Source organism: Triturus cristatus, chromosome 3_2 (assembly GCF_964204655.1).
Source record: "Triturus cristatus chromosome 3_2, aTriCri1.1, whole genome shotgun sequence".
Taxonomy (NCBI): Eukaryota; Metazoa; Chordata; class Amphibia; order Caudata; family Salamandridae; genus Triturus; species Triturus cristatus.
In genome coordinates, this window is record NC_140584.1 from 448,693,333 (window position 1) to 448,719,855 (window position 26,523).

Below are 26,523 nucleotides of genomic sequence, written 5' to 3' on the forward strand. Positions count from 1 at the left end.
CGGAGGTTTGGCTGGTATCTTCATCAACTGGGCCAAATCGGTGATCTTCCCGCTGACTGATGGTATGACGGAGTTCCCCCTGAGATGGGAGGCTGAGGCGGTTAAATAGTTGGGGGTTTGGATAAGCCGCGATACACAGGAGGTATGGAACTTAAATTATGGTCGAGCTGTCACGTGGCTGGAGGAGAAGGGGAAGGTGTGGTCCGGGCTGCCATTGTCTCTAGCCGGTAGGACAGCACTGGCTAAAATGATTATCTTACCAAAGTGCCAGTATTTATTTGTTAACATACCGATCCCTCTTACACGGCATTTTTTTAACACCCTGAAGTCACAGCTGGTCTCCCTGGCGTGGGCAGGTGGGACAGGCCAGAGCCTCCTGGGACCTGCTGACGCTTCCGCTATATGCACTGTGCCCAAGCACAATTTTTGCACTATTGGGCCCATCCGACGCCCTTCCAGCCCCATGTGGCAGTGGAGGCTAACGCGATGGCTCCTATCCCGCTTAAGGTGGCGCTCTACCAAACATCATGTCGCCCACGCGGAGATGTGGAATCCTCTGGAACACTATGTTGGGTGTGGGACGAGTTGTACAGACGAGCGGGTGTTCCTGTGTTATACACCCCCTCCATTCCTCTGGCACAGAATCCAATGCTACCTTGCATTTGGGATGGTGTCAGCAAGACACTTATACAAAAGATGAAACTTCAAACTTTTGCTGACCTTTATTCGGGAGGCACGTTCAGGTCTCCCCCGGAGGTGGATGAGGGGCAAGCGGTGCAATTTGCCAAGCTCTTTTTAGATCACAAGCTGCGTGCAGCGTGTCGCGCTCTTTGGGAGGGTTTTCCGCTGGCCCCTTCACCTCTGCCTGCACTGGAGAACTTGTTGAGAGCCCCATCGCCTCGTAAACTCATTACACGATTATACACCCATATGCAAAATACTGCCCGGTTGGCGACACCTAAATCCTTGCAACACTGGAATGACGAACTCAACTCCGTTGACTGAAGCCAGGTGGGGATTCTGTTGTGGCCAGCTCACTGACCTTTCCCCCCCAACTATAAGCTGCGATTGTTCCACTTTAAAAATATTTGCATAGATTTTATCGAACACCCGTGAGTCTCTATCATATGGGCATAAAGGAAGACAATAGCTTCTGGCACTGCAGATACACTCCTGCCACGTTTTTGCATGTAGCGTTGGATTGTCCCAAGATTGCTGAATTCTGGGCCCTGATTTTCAACTCAGTGAATCACATTTTTAGCGTGTCCATTGTCCCATCCCCTATCCTTGGACTCTTGGGCTATGTTAAAGATACACTGCCCAAGCTGCGTAAGTTACATGCTCTCCTTTTGTTGTTCGCTAAGCGACTGGTTGCACTCCACTGGGGCAGGAGACGGGCGCCCTCCATTAAGGGGTGGATCAGGGACATCACATACGGCCACACACAGTTGAGCACATTTTGGGAGCTCATGCCATCTACTTCCAGACCTCGTAACATCTAGGAGCCATTCCTGACATGGGCTCAGCGTCAGCAGGACTATCGCAGAGACATATGTGGGCGAAACCCAGATTGAGACACTGATATGATGGGATATGATTTTTAACTTTTTAGGGTCTGTTCCCTCGCCCGCTCTTTGGATAATGTGGGTACAATAGTGATGGACAGATACGATTAAGTCCTCTATATGGCGATATGCAATGTAATGTTATTTTACTGTTGCTCTTTGCTAATCCGTACTAATATTTAGGTATACGTTGACTATGCATTCCTGTACTGGTGGTGGGTTAACGGAGCGTGTATTATAGCAGAGGCATTGTGTATTGTATAGACTATGCTGTACAGATTTGATAATATGCTGGCCTGTTGTATTGGAAAGCAACTTGATTGTTGGAAAATTTTCAATAAAAAAACAAAAAAAAAACAACAACAACTACACGTAGGAGATCTGTATATTCTAGTTTTTTTCCAGGAGTGTGTAATATAATAACCTTTGAAGCAGATGGAGGACGAGAGAAAGATGAAAGAGGTCTTGTTCTGCCCCACTGGAGATATTGATGCGATTCTGGACACCATCTTTGAAGGGGGGAGATCCTCAAATGGAATGATCGGTATCAAGGGCCTTAAACTGGCAGGGGATGAGGATCTGAACTTACAGCCATTGGTAAGGTCTGATGAGGTCTAGATATGGTTTTTGCTGTTCTTCTCTTCTTTGGTGCTAGAGAAAGAGAAGATGTTGAGAACCCGGGAGTAGGAGTCTGGCCAGGTTACTTAAGCCTCAGTGAATGGAGATACTCTGATGAAGGAAAGTGGAACCGCAGGAGACGAGAGCCTGACATGGAAATGTATGGTGAGATACCCATGCTGGGTCTGGATCGTCGTTAGAGAGGGTGGTTTTATTCAACATTGTTTCTTCAACGGCTCTGGTGTCAACTTCCTTGACAGTGAGTGGTGTTTTCTCTTAGACAGCGACGGTGATGATGGTTTGGGAATGCCAAGGCGCATAGTCCTTTTGCAAGCAGTGAATTGATGGTGTCCAACTCACCTGTGATCATGAGCAAGAGGAAGCTGAAACCTTTGATGCAGAAAGGGTCAATGGTTATCTTGAGTGATGTCAGTAATGTAGGCGTCATTAGTGTTTTCTACCATGCCTTTTGGCTCCCTTTATCTCCCCTTTAGGGGGTTGCTTTCAGGCACTATCATGTTTCAAGATTGTATACGGGAAGAAGTTTCCTTCATCTGCCTTTTCACCTCTTCTATCCTGGAGCATCCGTTTGAGCCTTCTGCCGTCCCAGTCCTTTAATGTCCATTTGCAATTTTTCTGACAGACCTTCACAGAATGTGAAGCAGGACGACATTCCACAGAGAAATTGGGTGGGTCCGAGACCGCCTTCTTCCTTCCACATAAAGGGCACTTCTCAAACAAAGAAGACTTTGACTGGAAAATATTTCCACATGCAGGAAAAAAAAATCTTCACCATGTAGGCTGCATGAAAGTGAAAAAACTGCAAGGATTGTTAATTCTGTCAAAAACACAGGTGGGAACACTCACATGTGCTCGGAGATCCTATTTACAGAAGTCAGAAAAAAGAACTAACTCCATGAGGCAACTGTCAGCACAGTGCATCATGATCATGTGCAGAGGAAGCTCCTCGAATCTTTAAAAACAGGATACCTTTCAGTGTAGGACTACAAGGCTGCATTTTTGTGTTCAAGTCTTTATGGTGCAGGTTACTTCTTTGGGAAGTCCCTGGACCCTCTGAAAGATGCATGGATAAGAAAGTGTATGGAGTAGGAACAGATTAGCTACAATAATCAGGCACAATTATCCTAGTATGAGCTTGGTCAGAAGAGACATTCAGTATGTCAAGAGTATGAACTTCTTAGACAGTCATCCTTTTGAGAGAAAAACAGGGACCTGCTAAAGGGCTTACATTGCACTTAAAGAGATTCTTTCTGCAGGAGAGCATTGCTGTATGGAGGCCTTACTCGATTTGCCATTCAGAAGCCTGAAGAGTGCCTAGTGAGGTCTTTCACTGTAACTGACCAACACTTTTAAGTGTTTTACATGCAATAAACTCAATGAAAACCATTTAGGATTGCTAGACCCCTACCTGTTTTTTTCTTCAAGCTCTTTGTTAGCCTTCCTCTTGAATTTAGGAAGCAGCTGCTGGAGAAGATCCTTTACTGCATCCCTTTCTTTCATTGCAGTACTCTCATTAGAAAAGTGGAAGTTTGTAGATTCTCCAGCATGCAGAACAAGCTGAAGTTGGATCTTAGCTTTGCCTTCTGGGCTTATTTTCTGACCTAAAATTAACATTAAATAGCAATTATAAGGATTACATCTCAAATATATGAACAATGTGTTAGATGATCATTCAATTTCATAGAGCTACATAGATATCAACAGCAAATGAGAAGTATCAGTCCATCAATTTCAATATATATTGTAAGCAGTAGCGGTGACGTGGGGGTATGAGAATACAAACAAAAAGTCACGTCAGACAATTACAAATATATAAAACTGTACTTGCCTGCCATTCCCAATGTCAACGTCTTGCTTCTCTCTCCCGATCCTAGACTGTGGCATTACAGGGCTAGTGGACACTGCGCAGGCTCCCAGATGCCAATCCCAGGGCTACTCTCCTGATGGGAATACTATTCCCAGCATGAGAGAAGTGCTGTAATTGGTCTAAGCGGACTGGTTTGCCGCTTAGAGCAACACAGCTTGGGATGGAAAAAGGTTAAGTGCACATGTCTGTTTGGCTGGCCTAAGACGGCTGTGCAAGGCAGAATGGGCACTTAGCAGTGCCCATTACTCCTCCAAAAGCAGAATATGGCCCCACCATGACCGGCTGGCTCAGGGAAAAATAAAATGATAACAAAATTATTTTATCATTTTATTTTTCTTGTTTGCCTCTACTGGCTTTCAGCAGGAGAGCAATAATGTATTCGCCTCTGGTTGTAACTCTATGATCATTACAGTGCATAAATTAGTCTTCCTACACAATCCAGAAACAATGCATGTAAGAAGCTCAGCCTTCTCTCCATATAGAATTCCCAACTTTATGGCTCTCCTGTGGAATGTACACAATACATTTAATTAATTTAGAGATGTAGCATCTAGATTCAATCTCCAATGATATATCGAGCAGTGATATTTCATTTATTCTTCTGGTTTAATATTTCCCTGTGCCTCCCCTGGCTCTTCCCGCTGTCCTGTCCTAACAGCTAGAAAGTTTGATTTATCTGGAGAAGAAAACAAACCTCTCTTGTGCAACAACCACTGCTTCAATGAGGACGTTAAGAGATCGATAGATTACACGGTTGCTCAGGGTTTCACTTGAAGGCAGAGAACAAATATTAAACGACTAAAAGTAACCAAGTCAAAATTAACAATAGAAATTAGGCAATCAAAACAAAATGTAAACAAATAACTAGATAATGACAAATTCTCATTTGGATTATTTTTGCATGTCCCAAATGTAGGAATGCAGTTACTTCACCAAGGGTCCCTACTAGATGACAAGTGCTAGACACCAATACGTAGGACATGATGTTCAGCAGCATCCTCTCTACGTGGCACATGTCCACTACAAGCACACTGGGGTTGAAGAAACATGGCTAAGGAACACCCAATGTGGCCAGACAAGGTAAATGGCCAGAGGGAACAGGTGCAAGACGAAACAGATGACTCACTTACATGGCAGAGTATGCCAGCTTAATGTCTGGGCACAGTGAGGAACTATTCGGTCTCTGACAGAATGGGTAACTGTAAATTAATTTGTTTCTTATTAAATCATTCACTTAAAATTGGACTGGTAGTTTGGGAATTGCACTCCTAAAAACAGGAATAATATGCACTGCTCTAAACAATGTAAGGGAACCTGTAGTCCTATACATGAAGAAATAGATTTAGTCATACTGGTTACATGAGAGAATCAAGAGGTGGCATAGCGGACAAAGGAATAATGGGTTGTAATGACACTCAGAGCAGGAGTTAGACAAATTGCAAGCATTTCTCTCATCTCCTTTTGTGTTTTATATTAGAGAAATTGCATGAATATAAGAAGCAAAACTAAAGCTTGTACGGCACACATTGTATTCAACTTCCTTGCTCCAGCCTACCTGAAAATTCAGAACTGCCTGACAGTTTGGATGGATGGCAATGTAGCAATTTCCAATTATTAGGAGTACACCTGCGTCACTTAATCAAAAAATATGGATTAGAACAGTATAATCTTCTGGGATTATGTGTTTTAGCCAAGCATAATCAAAAAGCGGGAGATGCTAATTTTGAATTTTGGAAAGAGTCTCCATTCTACTTTCAAAACACATTAAGCTTTCCTCATCCAACATGGAACACTACGTTTGCCTAGTAAATTACACGATGGCCTTCGTCTGAATTAATCACTTTTTATTACCGCCATGGAAAATATACCAGACCAGAATATTTCCCCATTTACATATTGCCTCTTGCATCTATACATGAAAAATGTATTTTCCTCGATTTTCAAGATAATTGCATCTGACTCGGTCTACTCTTCTCTACCCTTAGAAAAACTTCACTCCAGTCCTGGGTGAACTGAGTGTTTAGGCATAATGCCAGTGATTGGGTATATGGTTGATCCAGATCAGCTTGCTACTGTTTAAATTGTTTGGTCAAGTGCATGCAGGGATCATTTGTTAAAGTTCCAAAATCCTGTTTGGTTTTTGTGCTTGCAGACTGATAATAAGAATATGCACATTTGGTTTTGGCTAGATGTCTTTGCCCTCAAAACTGCTTTTTTGTACTTTAATCATAGTTCACTTTTTGTTGAATTAAGTTACGGATTACTGCTTTTTTTTTTATTGCTTAATTTATTTGTTCAGTGCCCTTTTTCTAATCGTTGGACTTTGAGAACCATGTATTGACTTGGATTGCCACCTATTGATCCCCTTTGACTGTGTGAGGTGCCAAATTCTGTTGTAAAACAACCATTCTAGGAGATTGTTGAAACTGTTAGTGAACAGATTAGGTGCTTCTGAATAGGGGTGGGTGATAAATTCTGCTCCACCGACAGATTTCGGAGTTTTGCCCACTGAGTTCCAGCAAAACTCAGCCAACCGCTGAATGGCAGAGTTTTTCTTGTGCCCGGCTTGCCAACGGTAAGTTGGCAAGTGAGAATTGGCATCCCTACAACGTCATTTTCAGACGTTGGGACAGCATCCGGTGGGATCTTCTCAATGCGGGTGGTCGGGACCATTCGTGGTGAGAAAGTTGCCACTCCAGTAGAAAATCTGCTAGAGCAGAAGCAAAGAAGCATTGCCCTCTGGCACGCCATGTAGTGCTGTTTTTGCAGCAAGGAACAAGCTCCCGGGGCTGAAAATCAGCACGAGCAGCACAACGTGCCGATTGCTCGCAGAACTCGCCAAAATCTCAGAGTTTGCATGCAAATCCCAGGAGTGCAACTCCATGAATTACGTCCACCCCTAATTCTGGAAGGTAGAACATCTACAGGCTCTGTGTTGCAAATGAGGATACCTTTTTTAATTGTCGAACTAACCCATTTTAGGCGTTTCATATTTGAAATTTGAAGTGGACTTGCTGGACTATTCTTGTTTAAAACAAAATTAGTTTTTTTTTTTTTATTCTGTTTAATTCTAAAGTTCTTTGTTTAGGATAATAGGTTTAAAACGTATTAGAATGTAGTCCAATGTGGTTTGTGAATTAGCGGAAATGAGGGTTGGGGCCATTGGCTAGTCCAGTGAATCGTCCATTCAGTACTCTCAGTCCTGTAGAGTTTAGAATTGTAAAAGAATAGTGTGCCCCACTTGGTATCCTTCTGTGCTCTTAATTTGGTTGGGTCTATTCCAAATATAATTTGGTAAGTTACAAATGTGCTCCCTACTGTGTCATTCATTAGGTTCATATTGAAATTGCAAGTTAGGAGTAACAGAGCACCCATGTCAGGTTAGTTTAAGATCTACAATGATGTCTACTGCTTTTTTTTTTTGCTGGTTTATTTGGGGATTAATGTAGATGCTGAACAACAAAAATGGATGATTTTATGAGTTGGTAGCCAGTTATGAATTAGGATGCCCATCATCCATAAAGATGCATTTTAATGTTCTAGCTTTTTGTCAATTCCTGCAACACAAGTGACAAGAGTACATAACAAATCAACTTGCACCTGCAGCTTGTCTGACTGAAAGTTGAGTACTTTTATTGTGGTGCATACTGTATAAGTGATACAAGCCATGCAGGGAACCTTATCTTCTTTCCAGTGCTGGCCCTTCTCTGTGGGCTGTTGGCCGTTGCTGTAAATATATGAGATAGGTCATTTATTGGTTGACTATGATCAAATGTTAATTTATGGTCGAGGAGAGGCCTGGTTTCCTTAATGGACTGATGTAGAACAGCCTGTAACAGCGAGTCATCTGCCAAATCACCACTTTGCATTCTACAGACTGCGGAGAACACCCTTCGTGTGATCTTGTTGCGAGGGTAGGACTTGGTTTTTGTTTCTGTTTAGCTGATCTTCGTTCTGGGGATCCCTCTCCTCGCTTAGATTTGAACAGATCTTTATTATTTTTCTAAGGTGAGGCAAAGCCATTGTTGTGGTTTCATCAAGGTTTTTTTGAATGTCTTTTCTTAGATAATTTATCTTAATTCCAACAAACTGACAGGCTCTTTGTCAAAAATAGAGCTAAATGGAAGCTACTGGTGCTTGTATTCAAAGCAGTAAATATCACTGCCCGACAACCTCTCAAACATTCTATCGAGCTAATCTCCAACTCAAAACCTGAGGTTTGCTAAGCACAGTGTTCCAATCTCAAAGACTTTTCAAAGTATCGGTCCTTCCCTCATGAACGGAACTCAATGCCAACTTACATACGTACAAACCCGTCACCTCCTAGATAATTTTATTGATTTTATACCTAAATATCAATACATCAATGTAAATTTACTGATTTTTACACATGTATACCTCAGCAGCTTTAGGGAAGTGCCAAGATGTATGCAAGTCTTGGGTAATCCTTTGGTAATAAATAAAAGCGATCTGCGTAGAAGCGAGCAGGCAGACTTGAGAAGAGCAAAAAGCAATGGAAACTTCAAGATAAGCAGGCAAGTCAACAGTGAAATGTGATCAAGTTTTCCCCCAAAACAAATGTATGGTTTAACACCATGCTAAAAGTAGTAGAAAAGGCAGCAAATGGACTATGCCAGGTTATGTCCAATTGCAGAAAGCATGAAAATTGGCGCAGTGCTGCTCTGTTTCACCTTCTGATCTGAAATAAACAGTCGGCTGCCTGCTTCTTCTAAACAGAATAGATGATAAAAGGAAAGCACAAGTTACACTGTCTTCCCTTTCGCTCTGAAGCATGAAAGTTATTTTGCCAGGACTCGACATGCTCATTGATGAATCACCGATCCACATATAATAAAATAGTCAGAACTGTAAATCAGTCTAATGCTGTATTTGTAACAGCATCAAAGTAAAATATTGATTTTGAATGTGGACTATTATTTCTTGTTTAAGGTGCTTCAAGTGAATATTCATGCAGTTCACCACAAATGTGCTTTTGTGCTGCAACACACAGCAAACCACAGTGACTGGAGTAGAGAAAGCTGTATTCCCCGAACCAGAATACGTATCAGGTACCCATGTACAAATTCATCAAAAACCGCTAGCAATGACCAAACAACGGAACACTTCCCAAGAAGCTGCAACGGAGGCTATTTTGTACCCCTATTAACCTTTCCATGCTGAAATAAAATCTAGACATGAAAGAAAAAAAGTACTGCACTACGTGTAGAGTCTTTAAACCCCTTTAATGCAGGAAAGGGTCCCTAAAGTAGGTAGTCTTGTGGTCAGACTCCCTCCACAGGCTGCTTTCTCTATGGTACTTACCTTAGCATGTGTTGCAGCACCGATTGTTCTAGTACTGGTGCTTTACAATTTTAACCAGAAACAAGTAGCCTGGTGCTGCATATAAGGAAACAGAGCTTCTTGCAGATGTCCCCCCCACGTTTTGCTCCAAATTGGACAACTACATGCTGTTTTTTTACTCAGACAGTGCACTGAATCCTGCTAACCAGGCCCCAGTGCCAGTGCTCTCTCCCTAAAACTTTTAAGTATAAACTGGCAACCCAAATAGCCAAGGACTTTACCCATGCCCCCTTATAAGTCCCTAGTATATGGTACCAATGGTACCCAGGGCATGGGTGATAAAGGGGTTCCCATGGCTTGCAACACTGTTTCTGCCACCCCGAGGGACCCAAGTGAACTACTGACAGCAGGCCTGCCATTGCAGACTGCAGGAGAAGTGCAAACTGCTCAAATCAGACTTTACTCTCACCATATGTGGTAAAGTCGATGCAATATCTCGGATATATGCCAGTCACCCCTAAAGAAGGCTGGAAACCGCCGTTGAACCAAATGCAGGACTTAGAAGAAGAGCCGCTGCTGGAGTGAAGAAAAGTGACAGTTGGAGTCCAAGGTGGATTCTTGTTGAGGAGTACCTGAAAGCAGAGGGGACAATGTCTGGGTCACTTCAGAGTGACCAGGAGCTCGGTCGACGAATGCCCACCGGTGTCAGGTGCTTCAGGTTGGTTGATGGAGTCCTTGACTCTGCAGCTGCGGGGACCAGGAGACGTCGAGGACGACCAGGGGCCGGATGCGAGCTGTTCCACGAAGGATATCGAGTGCTGAGGGGTCGATGTCTGGCAGGAGCACCAACATGCCTTGGTAACAGCAACCCACGCAGAAGGTCAAGGAGGGGAACTATTCGGGCCAGCAAGGCCCAGGAGACTTACCACACACAGGGGAGTCAAGGCCTGCCTTCTCTGTCCACGGGTCCGTAGACCAACAAAATAGAGATTGGCACTGAAGCTGGAATTCAACTAACACGTTTATTAATCACTCATGAGTGGGACCACGTCCATACAGCACCCTCATGTGTTGCAGGAGATAGTACATTGAATACACAGACCATGGTGCTTTTATACACACTTTGTTGCAAAGTAAGCATGTAGATACAAATAGAAGGTACAAGCCTACACAGAAATAGTTACCGACAAACATGGGCAGATGAGTTATCACTTAGTCAGCAAAGTGAGAGGGGGAACAGAACTGTTTACAACAGCAGGAAATAGTTGACCGTTAAATGTTTAACCAGGTGCATTTTAGCAGCTACATGCCTTTTCTCAGCACGTACATTGCTTTGCCTCAGTACAGAAGGAGTTAACTAAAGTTGATGACAAGCAGAATAGAAGGGCAAGCAACAGTGAAGACGGAAGAATTACATTGCGAACAAAATGGATGCCATAACCAAGATGGCTTCAGCTTATGCTAACAGAAATTATTTCAGATTTCCACAGATGACCCTTTTAGCATGTGCTGAAAACATTTTCTTATGCTTTCGAAGGAATACAAAAAATATCACTTGCTAGTCGGGAATTTACATTCTTAACATTTTGCTTAGTCTGTATACATGAGGTACAAGTAGAAACACAAAGGGAACCAAGCATTGGGTCGCATCGAATACATTGGCAACAAGTGAAAAGAATAGCAAGAAATATACATAGGGCTGACAATAGTTTCCAGCCCCATACAATAAACATGTTCCATAGCCATCCAGTCAAAGTCCATTTTCCTGAATCTTGATGGATTTCAGTGACTATTCTATGCATCTTGGAAACTGCATCAAAAACAGAAGGGAGTGGTCAGGAATATGTACACAGAAGCTGCTCCCGATGATGCAACATGCTCCACCCAGTCGGCCAAGATGACATCAAAGACCATCCTATTTTGAAGAGTTACAATTCTCAAAATTTGCAGTTCTGCAATATTTCCAAGCGCCATTGCTGTCTGATTGGTTACAGCCTCTACAACATAAGCGTCTGATCTTTCTACTGTTTAAGGCTGCAACAACAAAGAATAGTCCCAAATTAAAGTCAACAAACTGCTGTAGTGCAGTATCAGTTTGATCCACCTCATCATTATTTATTGTTCTTTTGGATCTGATCTTGGAAATGTCATTATACAGTTTATAGTCTTTATGGTAGGATGCAGGTGCCAAAAACACAGGTGGAAGCAAAAAGGACACCTAGCAACTTCCAGACCAACCAATAGGTAGGTGGTAATAACCTTTACTTCTGCAAATGAAATAGGTGTTATGTGAGGACAAAAAACTGCTATTGTTCATTCCAGTAATATTCAACAATTTAGTATAGTCACTTTTTCCCACAGGTATATGGCCTATGCTGCTCGCGCATAGAACCGCTCGAGCTCTAGTAACAGCAATAATAGGAGGACCATTTCCCTTGGTTGTTCAGAGTGTTAGGGAAAACCTAATGCGGAGGAATTTCCTCGACGATACTCCTCCATTTCCCATACAGTTCCTTTAGCTTGTGGATCTCCTTCCTCATCAGGGTAACAAACTTTATTCAACTGAGCGTTTAGTCTTCCTACATCAGCATAAGTAATATTAGTAACTTCAGAGGCCCACAACAATGCAAACCAGGCTCTGCAGGAGCCAATATGGGAAAACGGCAAGGGAATAAAAGGCGTTCCTCCATTTTTATGATGAGCTGGCATCAGTTCACATACCCAGCAGTTGTTAACGTTTGTAGCATTATGTGTATGGTGCAACATCTGAATGAAAGTGTGATTGAGGTAGGACATTCTGTGCTTCTGTTTATGATAAGGAAGAGTGAAGTAATGGTGTTTAATGGGGACAGGAGTAGTAGCAGTCAGTATATTTCGGACAGGAGCTACTTCCTCTACAACCCATTTTATAGCAACAATAACAGTCAAGGTGAGTCCAGTAACAATCATTGTTCTTTCGCTACAAACTCTTGCAACAGCCGTTTTCTTTTCCTTTTTAAAAAAAATTTTTTTTATTAATCATCATCAGGAAAACAAAATGTATACATTTATTTGCTTTAACATATATATCTAATACAACCAAAAAAAAACAAAAAAACCCTTCCATTAGGTCTTAATCTCTTAAAGTAAACGACGAGATGCAAAACATAATTTGTATAAAATTTCCGAGAGAAGAGAAAAAATGATGACAGATCTAGAGAAGGAGACATAAATAAATATAAGGACACGTATAAATAATGGTTAAACAGTTTCAACACCGCCATCTATAATCCTATCTGAATAGGCATGTGCCTACCCCCTCTAGAGTTAGCCTTCTAGTTTAAATTTCCATTTTTCAACTGGGGCCCATATCCGTTTCCCAAGCTGCTTTGCATTCATTCCTTTTTCATATAAAGCTTTCTCTAGGGTATAAATAGCTAATAATTTTGAAAGCCATTGTTGAAACGAAGCGAGATTCACATCTTTCCAGACCATTGCAACACAAAGCCGACTCAGTCATTGCGATAAACAAAAATTCTTGATGGGGTACATTCTGCCGCTCCTTTACCACCCCAAGAACCATGATCTCATTAGTTAAATTGATAAAGATCCCCAATTCATTTTTAAAGAAATTTTCCATAGCTTGTTTAAAGGGATCTAAATTAGGACAGGCTGCAAACATGTGTATCATGGCTGCAAACATGTGTATCATGGCTGCAAACATGTGTATCATGTCTGCCTCCAAGCTCTGACATCTTGACAGGAGATCCCACTCGTACCCCCCCCAACGGGCTATTCTATGCGGAGTATAATATAATTCATACAAAGTCTTATAATATTGTGCCTGTGAATTTGTAACCTTTAAGACAGTATTTCCAAACCTAAGTGATTTTTCGCCCTCGTTCCCGACTAGGTTTAATTTAGTTCTCCATTTATCAAATACCTTTCCTCTATCATCCTCGTTATATTGACATAATGCACCGTAAAGTTGAGGGATTGAACATCCGTCCTCATCTCGAACAAGTTCAATCAGATCTATCCTATTGTACTTACAGTTAACTGCTTGTTTTCTCTGCAAAACTGATCTAATCTGTATATATTTAAAAAATCTCTGCGTTCCAAATTATATCATTGTTGCGCCCTTTCAAATGTTATTAATCCTGACTGATCCATAATATCTCCGATCGTACCAACCCCAAGATTATCCCAGCGCCTCATCACTTCGTCGTGGAATACATCTGGGAGAAGTGCATTCATATATAAAGGGGTATAAAAATTCATTCTCCCTCATTTAATTTTTTTCCGGATAATTGGCCAGACTGAAATGACAGCCCCCAACAACTTGAACTTCGTTCTTTTATAGTAGTTTAACTCCTTATATGTAAGAAGTCCTTTGTTGGAATCCAAGACCAACAGATCGTAAATATCCGGAATACCTGTGCTACCCCTCCAGGTATCTTTTGTATTCCCACCTAGGAGTCCTCTACAATACTGAAGCAAAATAATATGCCTTAAAATCAGGAACTGCCAGTCCCCCCCCGATCTTTAGGGAGTGCCAACATCTTTATGGCTCTTCGAGTTCTACCCTTAGCCCAAATGAAGCGATTACACATCCCCTCTATTTCCTTGAACCAATTATTAGTAAATAATAAAGGAATTGTACGGAATAGATACATAATCTTGGGCAAAAACAGCATCTTAATGACATTGCAGCGACCTATTATTGTTAGATGTAAATTGTCCATCCTATCTAAATGTAATTTAGACTTTTTAATTAATGGGGTTAAATTTTCCTCCACAACCTTAGATAAATCAGATGTTATAATAATCCCCAAATAGACCGCAGACTTCCTAACTCTATCATCATAAATTTCAGCAAATTGATTTACAACTATTTGTGTTTTCCCTTGATTTAATTTATATCCTGATAATAATCCGTACTTTTTAGCCTCCTTCTCAATTTCCCCTATAGCTGTAACTGGTGATGATGAGGTTATTGCTAGATCATCTGCATATCCCAAAATTTTAGTCTCATAACCATTCAGCACAATTGGGCTGATGTTTTTATTTTTTTCTATTTGTCTAATGAATGAATCTATATAGCAAGCGAAGAGTAGAGGGGAACAGGGGCATCCTTGCCTAGTCCCACGCTCAATTATTATTGCCTCACTCAGTTCCCCCCCCACTCTCAGTCTGATGCTTGAGTTTTTATAAAGGGCTTTTAATGCTCCTTTACAAATTTTCCCAAAGTTATATTTATTCATGGTTGCCCACGGGAAACCCCATGAGACCCTATCGAAAGCTTTTTCAGCGTCCAACAATATTAAAGACATAGGGTCTCGTGAGGCGGTCGTACCATCCAACAGCGCCAATACCCTTCTAATATGATCTGCAGTCCCCCTCTCTGGTATGAACCCATGCTGCCAAGGTGATACTATCTTCCCAATTATCATGCTCAACCTGTTTGCCAAAATTTTGGAATAAGCCTTAGTATCGCTATTCATTAAACTAATTGGTCTATATGACCCTGGATCCTTAGAGCTTTTGTTCTTTTTTAAAAACACTACCATTGAAGCTTCTCCCCAAGACCTCGGAGGGGCAGCACCATTTTGTATTAAACCCATAAGTCTGTTGATATCTGCTTCTAAGGTTAAGAAGAATTTCTTATAAAATTCTATTGGTATTAAATCAGGTCCCACTGCTTTCCCTGACGGAAGATTTTGAAAAGCTTTTTGTACTTCTTCTGGAGTAAAATTAATCTCCAGGGAATTCTTGTCCTCCTCTGTAAGCTTATCTAGGGAGGCAGACTCTAAATATCCCTCAATTTCAGCTGCATCTGGTTCTCCATTATCCTTGCTATACAATTTCTTATAAAAATTCCAAAATAAAAAGCAGATTTCCTTTGGAGTTTTAGCCAATCCTCCTACCTCGGTGGTCATTTCTGTTATCTGCCCATGAGTAGCTGCCTGCCGGGTTCTAGTCGCCAGAATTTGACCTACCTGTTCGCTATATTCATGTTGCTCTTCCCTTCTAGCTAGATATTTACCAGCTGCCTTTGCAGCATATACTTCGCCCACTGCTGCTTTAGCCAGAGCTAATTTTTGCGTTACTCGTCACATCCTTTGTCTTATACTTCTTACCAAGTCTTCCTCTAGCTTTGCTACTAAATTTATCTTTTTATCCGTACCTTCTTTTTCCCGTTTGCTCCGTCTAAGAGAATAGCTTAAAGTTTCCCCCCTAATACCTGCCTTCATAGCATCCCATACTATTTGAGGTGATGCTGTATCCCTATTATTTTCCAAGAATTCTCTCAACCAAATTTCCATATGTGTAACATATTCTATATCCTGAAGCAAAGCTCTCTCAAAAGTCCAACTATTCATACTTTTCTGTAAATAGGGTATGGAGATCTCCATAGAAAGCGGATTATGATCTGACATCAATCTAGGCATTTTTTTTTAAACTTTCGCCATCGGTATTATCGAGGGAGAAATCAAAAAATAATCTAGCCGAGCTAGAGTTTTATGGGGGGCAGAATAGTATGTACTACCTCCTCCTCCGTTTATATGTTCCCAAATATCAATCAACCCATTGTCCTGCATGGGCTGTATCAATGCTCTGTAGGTTTTCTATTTTTTACCGAAAAACCTTGCAGGATCGTCTTTCCACAGCCCATTGATACCATTTATATTTTAAATCACCACAAAGTATAATAGGGAGAGGCCAGTTGGGTAATTTAGAATTTATATGGTTAAGGGTTTCCGGATCATCAACTGTTGGTGCATAAATAGAACATAACGTGAAATTAAAATTTTGAATTTGACACTCCGCCAAAATCCAGCGGCCATGTCTGTCTACTTGTTGTTTTAATATAATTCTGTTCCCCCGTCCCAGTATTGCAACTAGGCCTAGGCTAAAATTTCGTTCCGACGCGGGAATTGCGATAATTTGACATTTTCGCGTTCCGCGGAAAGCGCGAAAATGTCAAACTTTCCGCATTCCGCAGCTTGGCGATAATTTGTTTCTTGCTCGCGCTGTAAAATAATACATTCTTGCGCGATCGCCCTACCTGAATCCCTGCGTTCGCCGACAAGTTCTCTTGATCCGGTCGCGTTCTCCATGAGATGTTGTATTGTTTTTAGCCATTTGCGCTGTCTCGCGACAGTTCGCGCCCGCAGTGACGTCATGCGTCGCGCGATCACGTCTTCTCGCGATCATGCACCGCGAGACAACTGAAAACAAGATGGCCGTGCCCGCAAGCAACCACATGGATAAGTTGGCGAGCCGCAACCATGCAGACAATCTCGCGAACATGCGGGAAAAAAAACTTCCGCATCTTCGCGATATTGCCGTGTGTTTGCGATCATTTTTAACATTTTCGCGATAATTTGCGAAAGTGGATTTCGCAAATTCCGCCCACCCCTAATTGCAACCCCACGTGTTCTAGTGCCCTGAGTCGTACAAGTCAAAACTTTATACCCCAGTTGTTCCAGTAGGAATTTCTGCGAAATTTCTATATGTGTCTCCTGAACACAAATTAGGTCAGCTTGCAAAGTTTTAAAATATTCTTCCACTTCCCATCTTTTTCTTGCATCGTTTAAACCACACACATTAATTGTGACTATGCGTATCATTTTTCTTTTTTTCCACCCATTTCTGATTGCTTTACTTTTCTGATGATGGTTTTTTCACCCCTTTACTCCCCCAACAATCCCCTCACCCCTCCCTTACCTCCCATTGAGGCATCCTGGGTCCAGCCGGATCCAGTTGTGGGCGCCCGTAGATCAGTATGCCTCAGTGCATCCCCCACCCTGCATACAAATTATATTTAGAACTTTGAAAGCCAGGGTTTACTCATACTAAACATATTTTCGTGCATTACTTCCTACGCGAGTAGCAATTAATACTAATGTCCCATTATTTTTTCGCAAAGAAAATATTCTTTTTAAAAAAGCTTGTTATGCGAAGCATATTGTAAGGAAGAAATTAATTCACGTTCATTTTCCAGTGCTGTTTTTTGCAGTCTCTGAAATTTCTTTGAGATAATTTTCTGCTTGTATTTCACTGGTGAAGCTACGAGTTACCCCGCCTAAATATTATTTTCAAATCGAGCCGGGTTTTGTAAATATACTTTAGCTCCAATCTGTTCAAATGGAGTGAATAGCTGCCTCAGAATCCCGAAGTAAGAAGTTTCCAAAAAATACCAGCATTGCCCTTGGATATTTTGATTGGTTCTGTATTTTCTTTTGCTGAGTAAGGGGAAAACGATGGGCTCTTTGAACTTCTTTCTCTAATTCCCAGGTTTGCAGTTCGGGAATAGATGATTTTAAGAGCCTTATTATATACCCCCTTGGATCCGTGTCTTCAACACCTTCTGGAAGCCCTAAGAAACGAAGATTATTTCGCCTTGCTCTATTTTCCTGTTCCTCGACCTTTATCGTTTAGTCCTGCATGATACTTTCTTGATGTTTTTCCAGGTAAGTAACATCCTTTTCTAGATGGTCAGTTCGTAATTCAACTGACACCATCCTTTCAGAGATTGCCAGACAGGTGTTGCCCACCTTATTAACTGCCCCTTGTAGTTTTTGAATAGCTACATGGTGTTTGAGTGTGTACATTTTGATATCTGTATGCAATTTCTTTATTAAGTCAAAATTTCTTTCAGGGATGGTTCGTCTACTTCTCCTGCCTCGTCATCTTCAGACATGTTCACTGTAGATTCCTCTCTACTTTCTCGAAGCCCTGCTATTTCCTTTAGTTTTTTTAGATTTTAAGTTTTTACGAGGATTAAAAGTTTCTGGATTACTTCCTTGATCGGTGGTATCAACTTTAGTAGATATATTTAGTCTTTTATTCCTTATTTTTCTTTTCTCCAATTTTTTCCTGGGCGTACTTCCTTGCCCCGGATCACTCTCTTTCCTTATACCAGAGCAAGCTGATATTTCCTGGTTTGATAGATCTTGATCTTGTTCTTTACTAACACCACTTGCATTACTAGAAGTAGAGATTCCAGTCTCATATGTCTGCATCAGATTCATCTGAATGTAGATCAATTTGTAATAAAGGTAATTTATCAGGTGGAAGATTCAAGATTAAATGTCCATTGATCGCCAGGTTGGGTCTTTCATTTACCCCGTCCAGTTTTATTGGCTCCTGGACTATTACCTCATGATTTATTCCTTTATTTATCTCCATTTTGGACAGTGGGCTAAAGATATTTAATATACTAGGTTGCGATGCAGTTGACTTGCCTATTGGCTTACTTATCGCAGTCGCCTTTGCATTTGCTTTCAAGTCTTTAATGATTTGTAACCGTTTTGCTTTTTTTAACATTAGTTCCATCTCTTCGGTCTCTTCAGTCTCTTCAAAATCTTTCTCCGTCTTGTTACATTCCGCTTTAACTTTTTCCTTCTTGTTATCCAGTTCTGTGACATCACCTTTAGCTATCTGTCTATCACCCTTCTTGTCCTTTTTAAGTTTTTCGTGCTCCCCCTGTTCTCTGCGATTCATAATTTTTACTTTGTCCTTGTCTTTATCCTTGTCTTTATCTTTATCTGGACCCTTTCTGTAACCTCTCTCCTTCTCCTTCTCTTTTGATTTGTCTTTCCCTCCATCATGATCTTGCTCCTTATTTTTTACATCCTTGGCTTTAGTACCTCTAGTTTTTGAAGTATTGGTTTCAGGGTATGACCATTCTCCGCTTCTTGTACTTTCTCATTAGACTCAAGTTCTTCATTCCATTGTCTAGGAATGTTTGATCGAGGCATGAACTGTTCCGTGACTGAATTTTGATCAACAAGTTCACCTATCTCCTCCTGGAACTTCTCCTGAGCATTCTCAATCCTGTCTATATCCATTTCGTCCATTTTCCCTATCTCTATTTGCCTTGTAGTTTGTTCAGTCGGTTTCTTTTCCTTAGGCATATTCATTTAGTCGACAAACAGCAAAACAGATGGTGCCCTAAGGTCCTGGGCAGACGTTGATTTCTTCACTAACATTGAGACGAATAGTAACTAAAAGGCTACCCCCCTTTGAAGTTAGTCTTTAACCACCCAGGACAGTGAGTCAAACAGTCTTTTTCAGCAACGAAGTGTCTTTCTTCCTGGGTCGCAGCTGATATCGGGATGTACTAGGAATTGTGTGGTCCGGGAAGACTTCCTCAGGTCCTTCAGGTGACACAGCTTGTCCTTTCTCTGTGACCAGGATATAGCGGAGATCTGCCAACGCAGTTGGGCTCACTAGGTCTTGCAACACTTTGACAGTGTGTCGCATGGACCCAGTTTTTCCGGTTCATCACTCGAACTGCAGGCCTGGTAGCCAGCAACACTTGTTCGGGGCCTCGCCACCTCGGTGCTAGGGAGCTGGTTCTCTGGAAGGACTTAATCACAACATAGTCATCAGGGCGCAAGCAGTGGCCCTCACCTTGCAACCTGTCTGGAAGAGTCTCCCGAACCTGTTGATAAATAGAAGACAAACTGTCAGTCAACTGAGAATAATAGTCATTCATCAATACATAGGGCACATCATGTATAGGGCGTGGCTCAGGAATCCCCCAAATATTCATTGGCCTTCCAAAAACCACCTCATACAGTGTGAGGCCAGATAGTGTATGTGGTATCGATCTAATAGATAGCAATGCTAGAGGCAGTGCATCAGGTCATTTCAAAGATGTGGAAGCCTGTATCTTAGTCAATTTCAGGGTAGAGTTATAACGTTCCACTAGTCCTGCTGATTGTGGGTGAAAAGTAGCTTGTAACTTCTTCTTAATTCCCAACCCTTTCATGAGATACTCAACAACTTGCCCAATAAAATGGGGTCGGTGGTCACTCCACAAACCTCGACAAATGGCGAGTAGTAAGAGCTGTATTATCTTTCGTAGCGTATGCCTCCACCCATTTACTAAAGGCACAAACCACTACCAAGACATACTTTAGGTTGTTGCAACGCTCAAACTGTATGTAGTCCATTTGTAGGACCTCCATTATGCCTTTCCTCCTTTTCTCATGATCAGCAGGGTGCTAGCTCAAACAGCCCGGCAACGAGCGTCCTTGATTCTTGTAGCCCCTTTCTGGCAATCCCAGGTATGGTTCCCATCTCTTCAGGAAATGGCGATGGATTTCCCGGTACTCCTTCCCTCTTTCAACGATCTTCTCTTGAACCCCTCAGGAATTCCTCATCCTCTGATTCTAGACTACTCTCTGACTCTGTCCGCCTGGATGATCACAGGTCTTTCCCCATCCGTCGACGGCATTTTGCAAGAGGCTTCTCTTCATCAGCAGGGCCTGGGCCCTAGGAACGACTAAAGCTTACAAGTCAGCTTGGTCTTTATGGTCAAGCTGGTGTCTGGGAAAATGTGTCTATCCCTTTTCAGCGTCTTTAACTTACATTGTCAACTTCTTAGCTTCTGAGGCCAGCTCAGGTAAGTCTTACAGGACTGTCAACCTCTACCGATCGGCTATTTCTCTCAACCATTCGCCTATTGATGGAAAGCCAGTTGGTGAACACCCCCTTATTTGTCGACCTCAAGGGTGTTAAGTTTTCCAAACCTCCGTTATCTAAATCCGCTCGTCTGTGGGACGTGAATCTGGTTCTTAAGCTCTTTCTCGATTGGCCGGACAATGCCGCTCTTTCCTTAAAGATGCTTTCTGCTAAACTTACCATGCTCTTATGCCTGGTTTCCATCAAACGTGTTTCCAATGTCAAAGCCATGGATGTATCCTCTCGTCAATTCACTCCTTCTGGTGTGTGTTTCATATTAATAAACGTACAAAAAATCATTTAAATTCTGTTTTTTATCCTTATTTTCCTGACCAACCTAAACTGTGTGTAGTTTTATGCCTCAAAGTTTACGAACAACGTACTTTTGATCTCAGAACGTCCTCCCATTCCCAGCTCCTCATTTCCTTTGGAAAACCTCACAACCCTGTCTCCTCCGCTACCCTTGCCCGCTGGGTTTGTTGGGTTATGTCACTTGCAGGTATTGACGTTTCTGCCTTTGGGGCCCATTCTGCCAGAGGAGCCATGACTTCCAAAGCTTTTTGGGCCGGCTCCCGGTTGGAGGACATTCTGAGATCAGCAGATTGGTCTAATGATAAAGTTTTTCGTATTTTTTATTGCAAGCCTGTCATTTCTGCAGTTTCTTCTGTTATTAATATGCTTTGAACAAGCATAATATGAGCCTCCGGTCTTGCCATAAAATGTAGATTTTCCTAATAAGTTATGATGGAAAGTCTTAATTTTATTAAAGACACTGAGGCGAGTATTATCCCACTGCAACACTACTAACTTGTGTTAGTTTCCCTCCCTTTAGGGACTCCAGCCTTACCACCGGCTTCCTCATGATTCAACTCTATGTCCTCATCAGAAAGATTCTCATCTTGGCGTTCCATCTGGTCCGATTGTCCCTGCTGCTGTCGCCGCCAGGACCTCGTTGTTGGACTTTAGTCAAGATTTGTTTACCTGGACTTTGACTTTATGCATCGTTTTTGCTATTGTTCCACTCTTTTTGAACTCTTCTTAACTTGCTCGTCAAAGAAAAGAGGGCTGTTCGCAGTCTGACCCTTCATTGTATCGTAGACTGCCCGTTCATTGGTTGACTCTGTTTCCCGTTGGCCAGTTTCGCGCTTGGCCTGTTGGGAACTGTAGTTTGTATTCTCTATCTTGGCTGCTATACCTATAAAGCAAGAATTGAAAAGCATAATACTCGCCTCCGTGTCTTTAATAAAAATTAAGACTTTCCGTCATAACTTATTAGGAAAATCTACATTTATGAAAACTCAAAGTACACTCTCTTAGCAAAATTTCCAGTGGGAAGAGTTAATCTGTCACACAGAGAGGCTGCAGAACAGGGCAATGCTGCCACCTACTGACAAGTGTTGGTTGACTTTTTTCCTTCCGTTTCTAGAATTACGACCTTTTAATGGAAATGTTGAGGCAATTTTATTTTACTTATATTTTAATTTGTATCACATTCGAAAGACTATTTAGCAATGAGCTCTAAAGATGAGAGGTGAGATTTTTCCGAGATACATATCGAGGGTAGTGGAACAAAAAAGTTGCACTGGTGCAGAAAAAACAACATACATGATTAGAACTTTTTTTCCTTGTACGTGCAATACGGATAGAAGCAAATATATTTTCTTTTATCGCATATCACGAAAGGTTTTGTGTACCAGGACAAAAGTGGCAGAAACTGATCTGGACACTGCTAGTTTGCCCACTTCTGTGTCTCGTGACTGGTATTATCCAATAAGCGTGCACTTTCTTGCAACACACTTTGCAAGTGCGCCATTAGGAAGCACGCGTGTTCATGACAGGTACCCCAACAACCAGCTAAGTGAAGTGCTTGGCATAGGGATACGCAAAGCTACACAGTCACTGTCAAGAGATATCGCACAATAGTAGTTTTCAGATTTAAGGGCTTTGGATCTAAAGAGCCCAGGCATTGGCCTTCATAACTGGCAGCGGTGCAAGATTAATTTTTCGCTGACGTTACTAGATTTGCAGACATTATGTTGGTGCACGCTTGTGGCTATATTTGCACTGAAATGGGCTTTGTTTTTTGCACTGGCCAGTTGGTGCAGATGCTGGAGCAGGGTTTTCTATTTAAACTCAAACTTCAGTTTATATTTCTATGTGTCATAATTAAAATTACTAACGATTAATTATTAAGTATTAATTTTGTCGAGTGTTTTAATTAATCAACCTTACTAATGAAAGAATTACACGTGGGAATGCAATTGCATGGCTTAATTAATAAGTGAACTAAGTTGGTGAGCAAATTAATTAAATAAGTGTGGCTAAAGTGCTATTTGTTATGTGTTTGCGCTTTAAAATAATATGCTTTAATGCTTTTTTTATGTTGCAAATGGCTAGATAATTACATACACATAAGGGTAATTAGTGGGAATTAACACTGTATAATCAATACGATGTAGTAACGTTGCTTTGTGTTTCTTTTTAATTAAGTTGTCCATTTTGGCCTGTTGAGAAATGGCCGACATCTACAGCCTGCATTTGAGTAGATGAAATACGAAGAGAGGCCTCGCTGAATATGGTTGAAAATATGACCTCGGCCTCTGTCTGAGCTAAAAGTTATGAAAGGACGACAACTCTGGGATGGTCGCCAGATATCCTTGGAGGAGAACAATTGTCACAAATGAACATTTTGATAAACTTGCGGTGGCTTCACTATAATTTCGGAGAGGAGCATCTATGGATGTTGCATATTTAGTTTGACTTCCTTTTTCCGTGTTTTTATTTTTGAGATATCCGAGAGCGAAGATTTTTCTAATGTTGAGAGTTAACATCCTTTCCTGCTCGCTCTGCTCACCGGACGCTTAGAGCTTGTTTGTAACTTTTTATATGTAAGTTTTGGTATAAATATTGTAAGACTAGAGAGGGTCTAAGGCCACTTCTTCCTGAACTTATGCTCAAGAGGATCGATGCTGATTGAGAGGACGGCGACTCGAGAGACTTTGATTCTTTACTGAGAGACATGTCCTGACCTAAAATACGACATTTAGCTAGAATTGGTAATTATGAGAATAATGAATTTGCAATTCAATAACTTTTCATTTGAACTAATTTAGATAAAATAACTTTTGTTTGAATTTCAGTGTCGGTGGTTATTTCTTTGTCATATTATTGAGATCTCAAATGTGTTTAAATTGTTTAAATCATGACGAGACAATTCAATTTGGTTGCATTGACCTCAAATTAGATGCAGATTGATTTAGGAGTTCTCTCGTATATTCAGCGTGGATAGAGTAATAGAATGAATGTTGGTGTGATGGGCCCTAGCGTATGGTGAGTGTATGTGCGTATGACTGTGAAATTACTCTGTCCGTGGAAGTAGGGAGAATTTATAAGCTCTGATCTGCAGCACAGATCTTAGCTTTGCACTTGTCCGGGTGGTGCCAAGTTTGGTGAGCAAATTGCTGAGACACTACTGCAGTCCCTGCAATTCTGAAATGTCAGTGCAAAAGTGACCTGCACCAGGATTGCACCGGTACAGGTCACTTGTGCACTGACAGTTCACAATTGTAGGGACTGGAGTAGTGTCCCTGCATGGGGAGCTGGAGCCGGGCCCAGATTCTGTCGACTTACTGAAGATTTGGGTAGCCAAGGTGGACTGAGGACAGAATGTCCGCCGGTTCTTAGAAGCTGTTCCTCCTCCGCGAACAGCACTCTGCTCCGCCCCTTTAATTGTAGGCTATTTTCAAGTCTTTGCAGCTAAAATAAGATCACTGTTATTACTGCTATACCTGGAAGCAGATGTTCTTGTGTCGTGCTTTGTTGTGCTCGAAGCTCCTTTCTCGTGTTATGACTATCCGAGATACAAGCTCCTGGGACCACGATCCTAGCCGCTGGGACCCTAAGAGACATTTTAATGTATTGCTGGGAAACCAGGTGGGCGTGAAAATAGGGCTTCACGTGGAGAACGTGACCCCGTTCATGGACGTCGGTCCTTGACGTCCACAGAGCGTGTTAAGGCAGAGGGTCACGAAGCCTCGGTTCCTCCATAGTCCACAAAACGTATTAAGCGATTTTAAATCTGCCAGTGGGATATGACACAATTGCAGGTTTTGACTTTCTACAGAGTTTTTGTTGATATGTTGAGCTGTACACTAACCCATTATTGCGAGCATTTACAGCCTGGAGACACGGCCTTGATGTTTTTAATTTTTTTTTCTTTAAAACAAACGGGTTTTCTTCATTCCTTGAGAGTGGAGGCTGCCAGCCGCAAACACATCTTTACCGACACTATGGGCACCTTTGGAAAGATCCAATATAGTCATTGATTTTCTAGCAGTGTTGGGTGAGCACAGAGTATATTCCAAGACCCCAGGCGGATGGTCTTTCTCTGTTTGGAATCAGGATGGACCCCTGCGCTTGAGACAGAGCTGCCGTAAAACCGAGGTGTGTCACGAGCTTAAAAGACTGCAGAGACCAGAACACGAGTCAGCGCGTAGTTTGAAATGATCACTCAGTCAATCACTTATAAAGCACGGCAATTCATACCTCTGAAATCCTTACTGAGGTGTAGGACAAAGAAAGGTACTCTGAAGGCTGGTGCCTTGTGCCTTCAGGGATCCCTTCCTATCCTGCAAGGCCTTTGCATCTTGATTGAGGGCGTCAGTCATGGTCACTCACCGCAGGAGCCTCAGCTTTGAGAGGTGGTCTGGACAGTGGTTCTTCCATGCTTGGGTAGGACACAGAGGAGCTTGAATTTCTAAAGCCTTTGTTTTAGTCACATAGCCACAACCTGCTCTCGCTATTGGATGGTGTTGGGGGTAGAAACAGCATTGGAACATGCTAAACAAGCATTAAAATGCAATAGGTCTTGCCTTTTATTAAGTTAAAGCCATTTGCTTTGCTATACAATACCATTAGCAAAGCAAAGGGCTTTAACTTAATCAAAGGTGCAGCCTATTGCATTTTCAATGCTTGTTTTTTACCTAGTCCTTGGTGCAAATCAAAAATGCTGGGGCAGCTGCCTGCGGTCGGGGAATCACAGGCAGCGTGACGGAGACAGCACCTTGGGATGCTTTACGGGCACTGGGAGAAGGCGAATGGCCAGCAAAGGTTCAGTAGCAGGCGGACACGGCACTTTCAGCCCGGGCAAGCCTGACGGCGGCCACCCACTCAGATCTGAGTAGCAAGGGAAGCCTAGAAGCTGTGAACGCTTGGCACTTCCTAAGGAGCCATAAATCAGGGGGCTGTGCTGGAGGTGCTGTAATAGTTATTGTGGACCAATTAATCAGACTGTTTGATAGAGATGGCAGATGTGATGAAATATTGAAATCATGAAGCATACAAATGACCATTAAAATACGATGTTTATGTTCCATGTTTGTGAATAAACTGCAGCAGTAATGCTCCAACAGTGACTCAACTTGTGTTTACTGAGATGGGATACAAAAAAGAGTGCATGAGGAGGGACTGGTGGTCATTTGCACATATGGGAGGGGTTTTAATTGACTACACGCTGGATACACAAACAGACATCGTTGAAGGCGGATTCCCTTAAAAGAAATTACATGTGCCATATTGGGCAAGGGAATACGAGACACACGTGTATTCTCCACTGTGTGCAAACAGCGATACTGAAATGCTGATGCCAATGCTATGTTGCCCAGTTGACTTCCCCTGCTTGCATACAGAGTGATT

At 41.9% G+C, this 26,523-nt stretch overlaps 1 protein-coding gene across 4 annotated transcripts in view; it reads right to left on the reverse strand.

Moving 5' to 3' along the window:
* GTF2H1 (general transcription factor IIH subunit 1) overlaps window positions 1–26,523 on the reverse strand; it is a 412,621-nt gene that overhangs the window by 339,101 nt on the left and 46,997 nt on the right. For all 4 annotated transcript variants that reach the window (XM_085648057.1, XM_085648055.1, XM_085648058.1 and 1 more), the window contains exon 3: window positions 3,613–3,805. In XM_085648057.1, coding sequence (XP_085504183.1) covers window positions 3,613–3,805 — 193 coding nt within the window. The remainder of the gene's footprint in view (window positions 1–3,612; window positions 3,806–26,523) is intronic.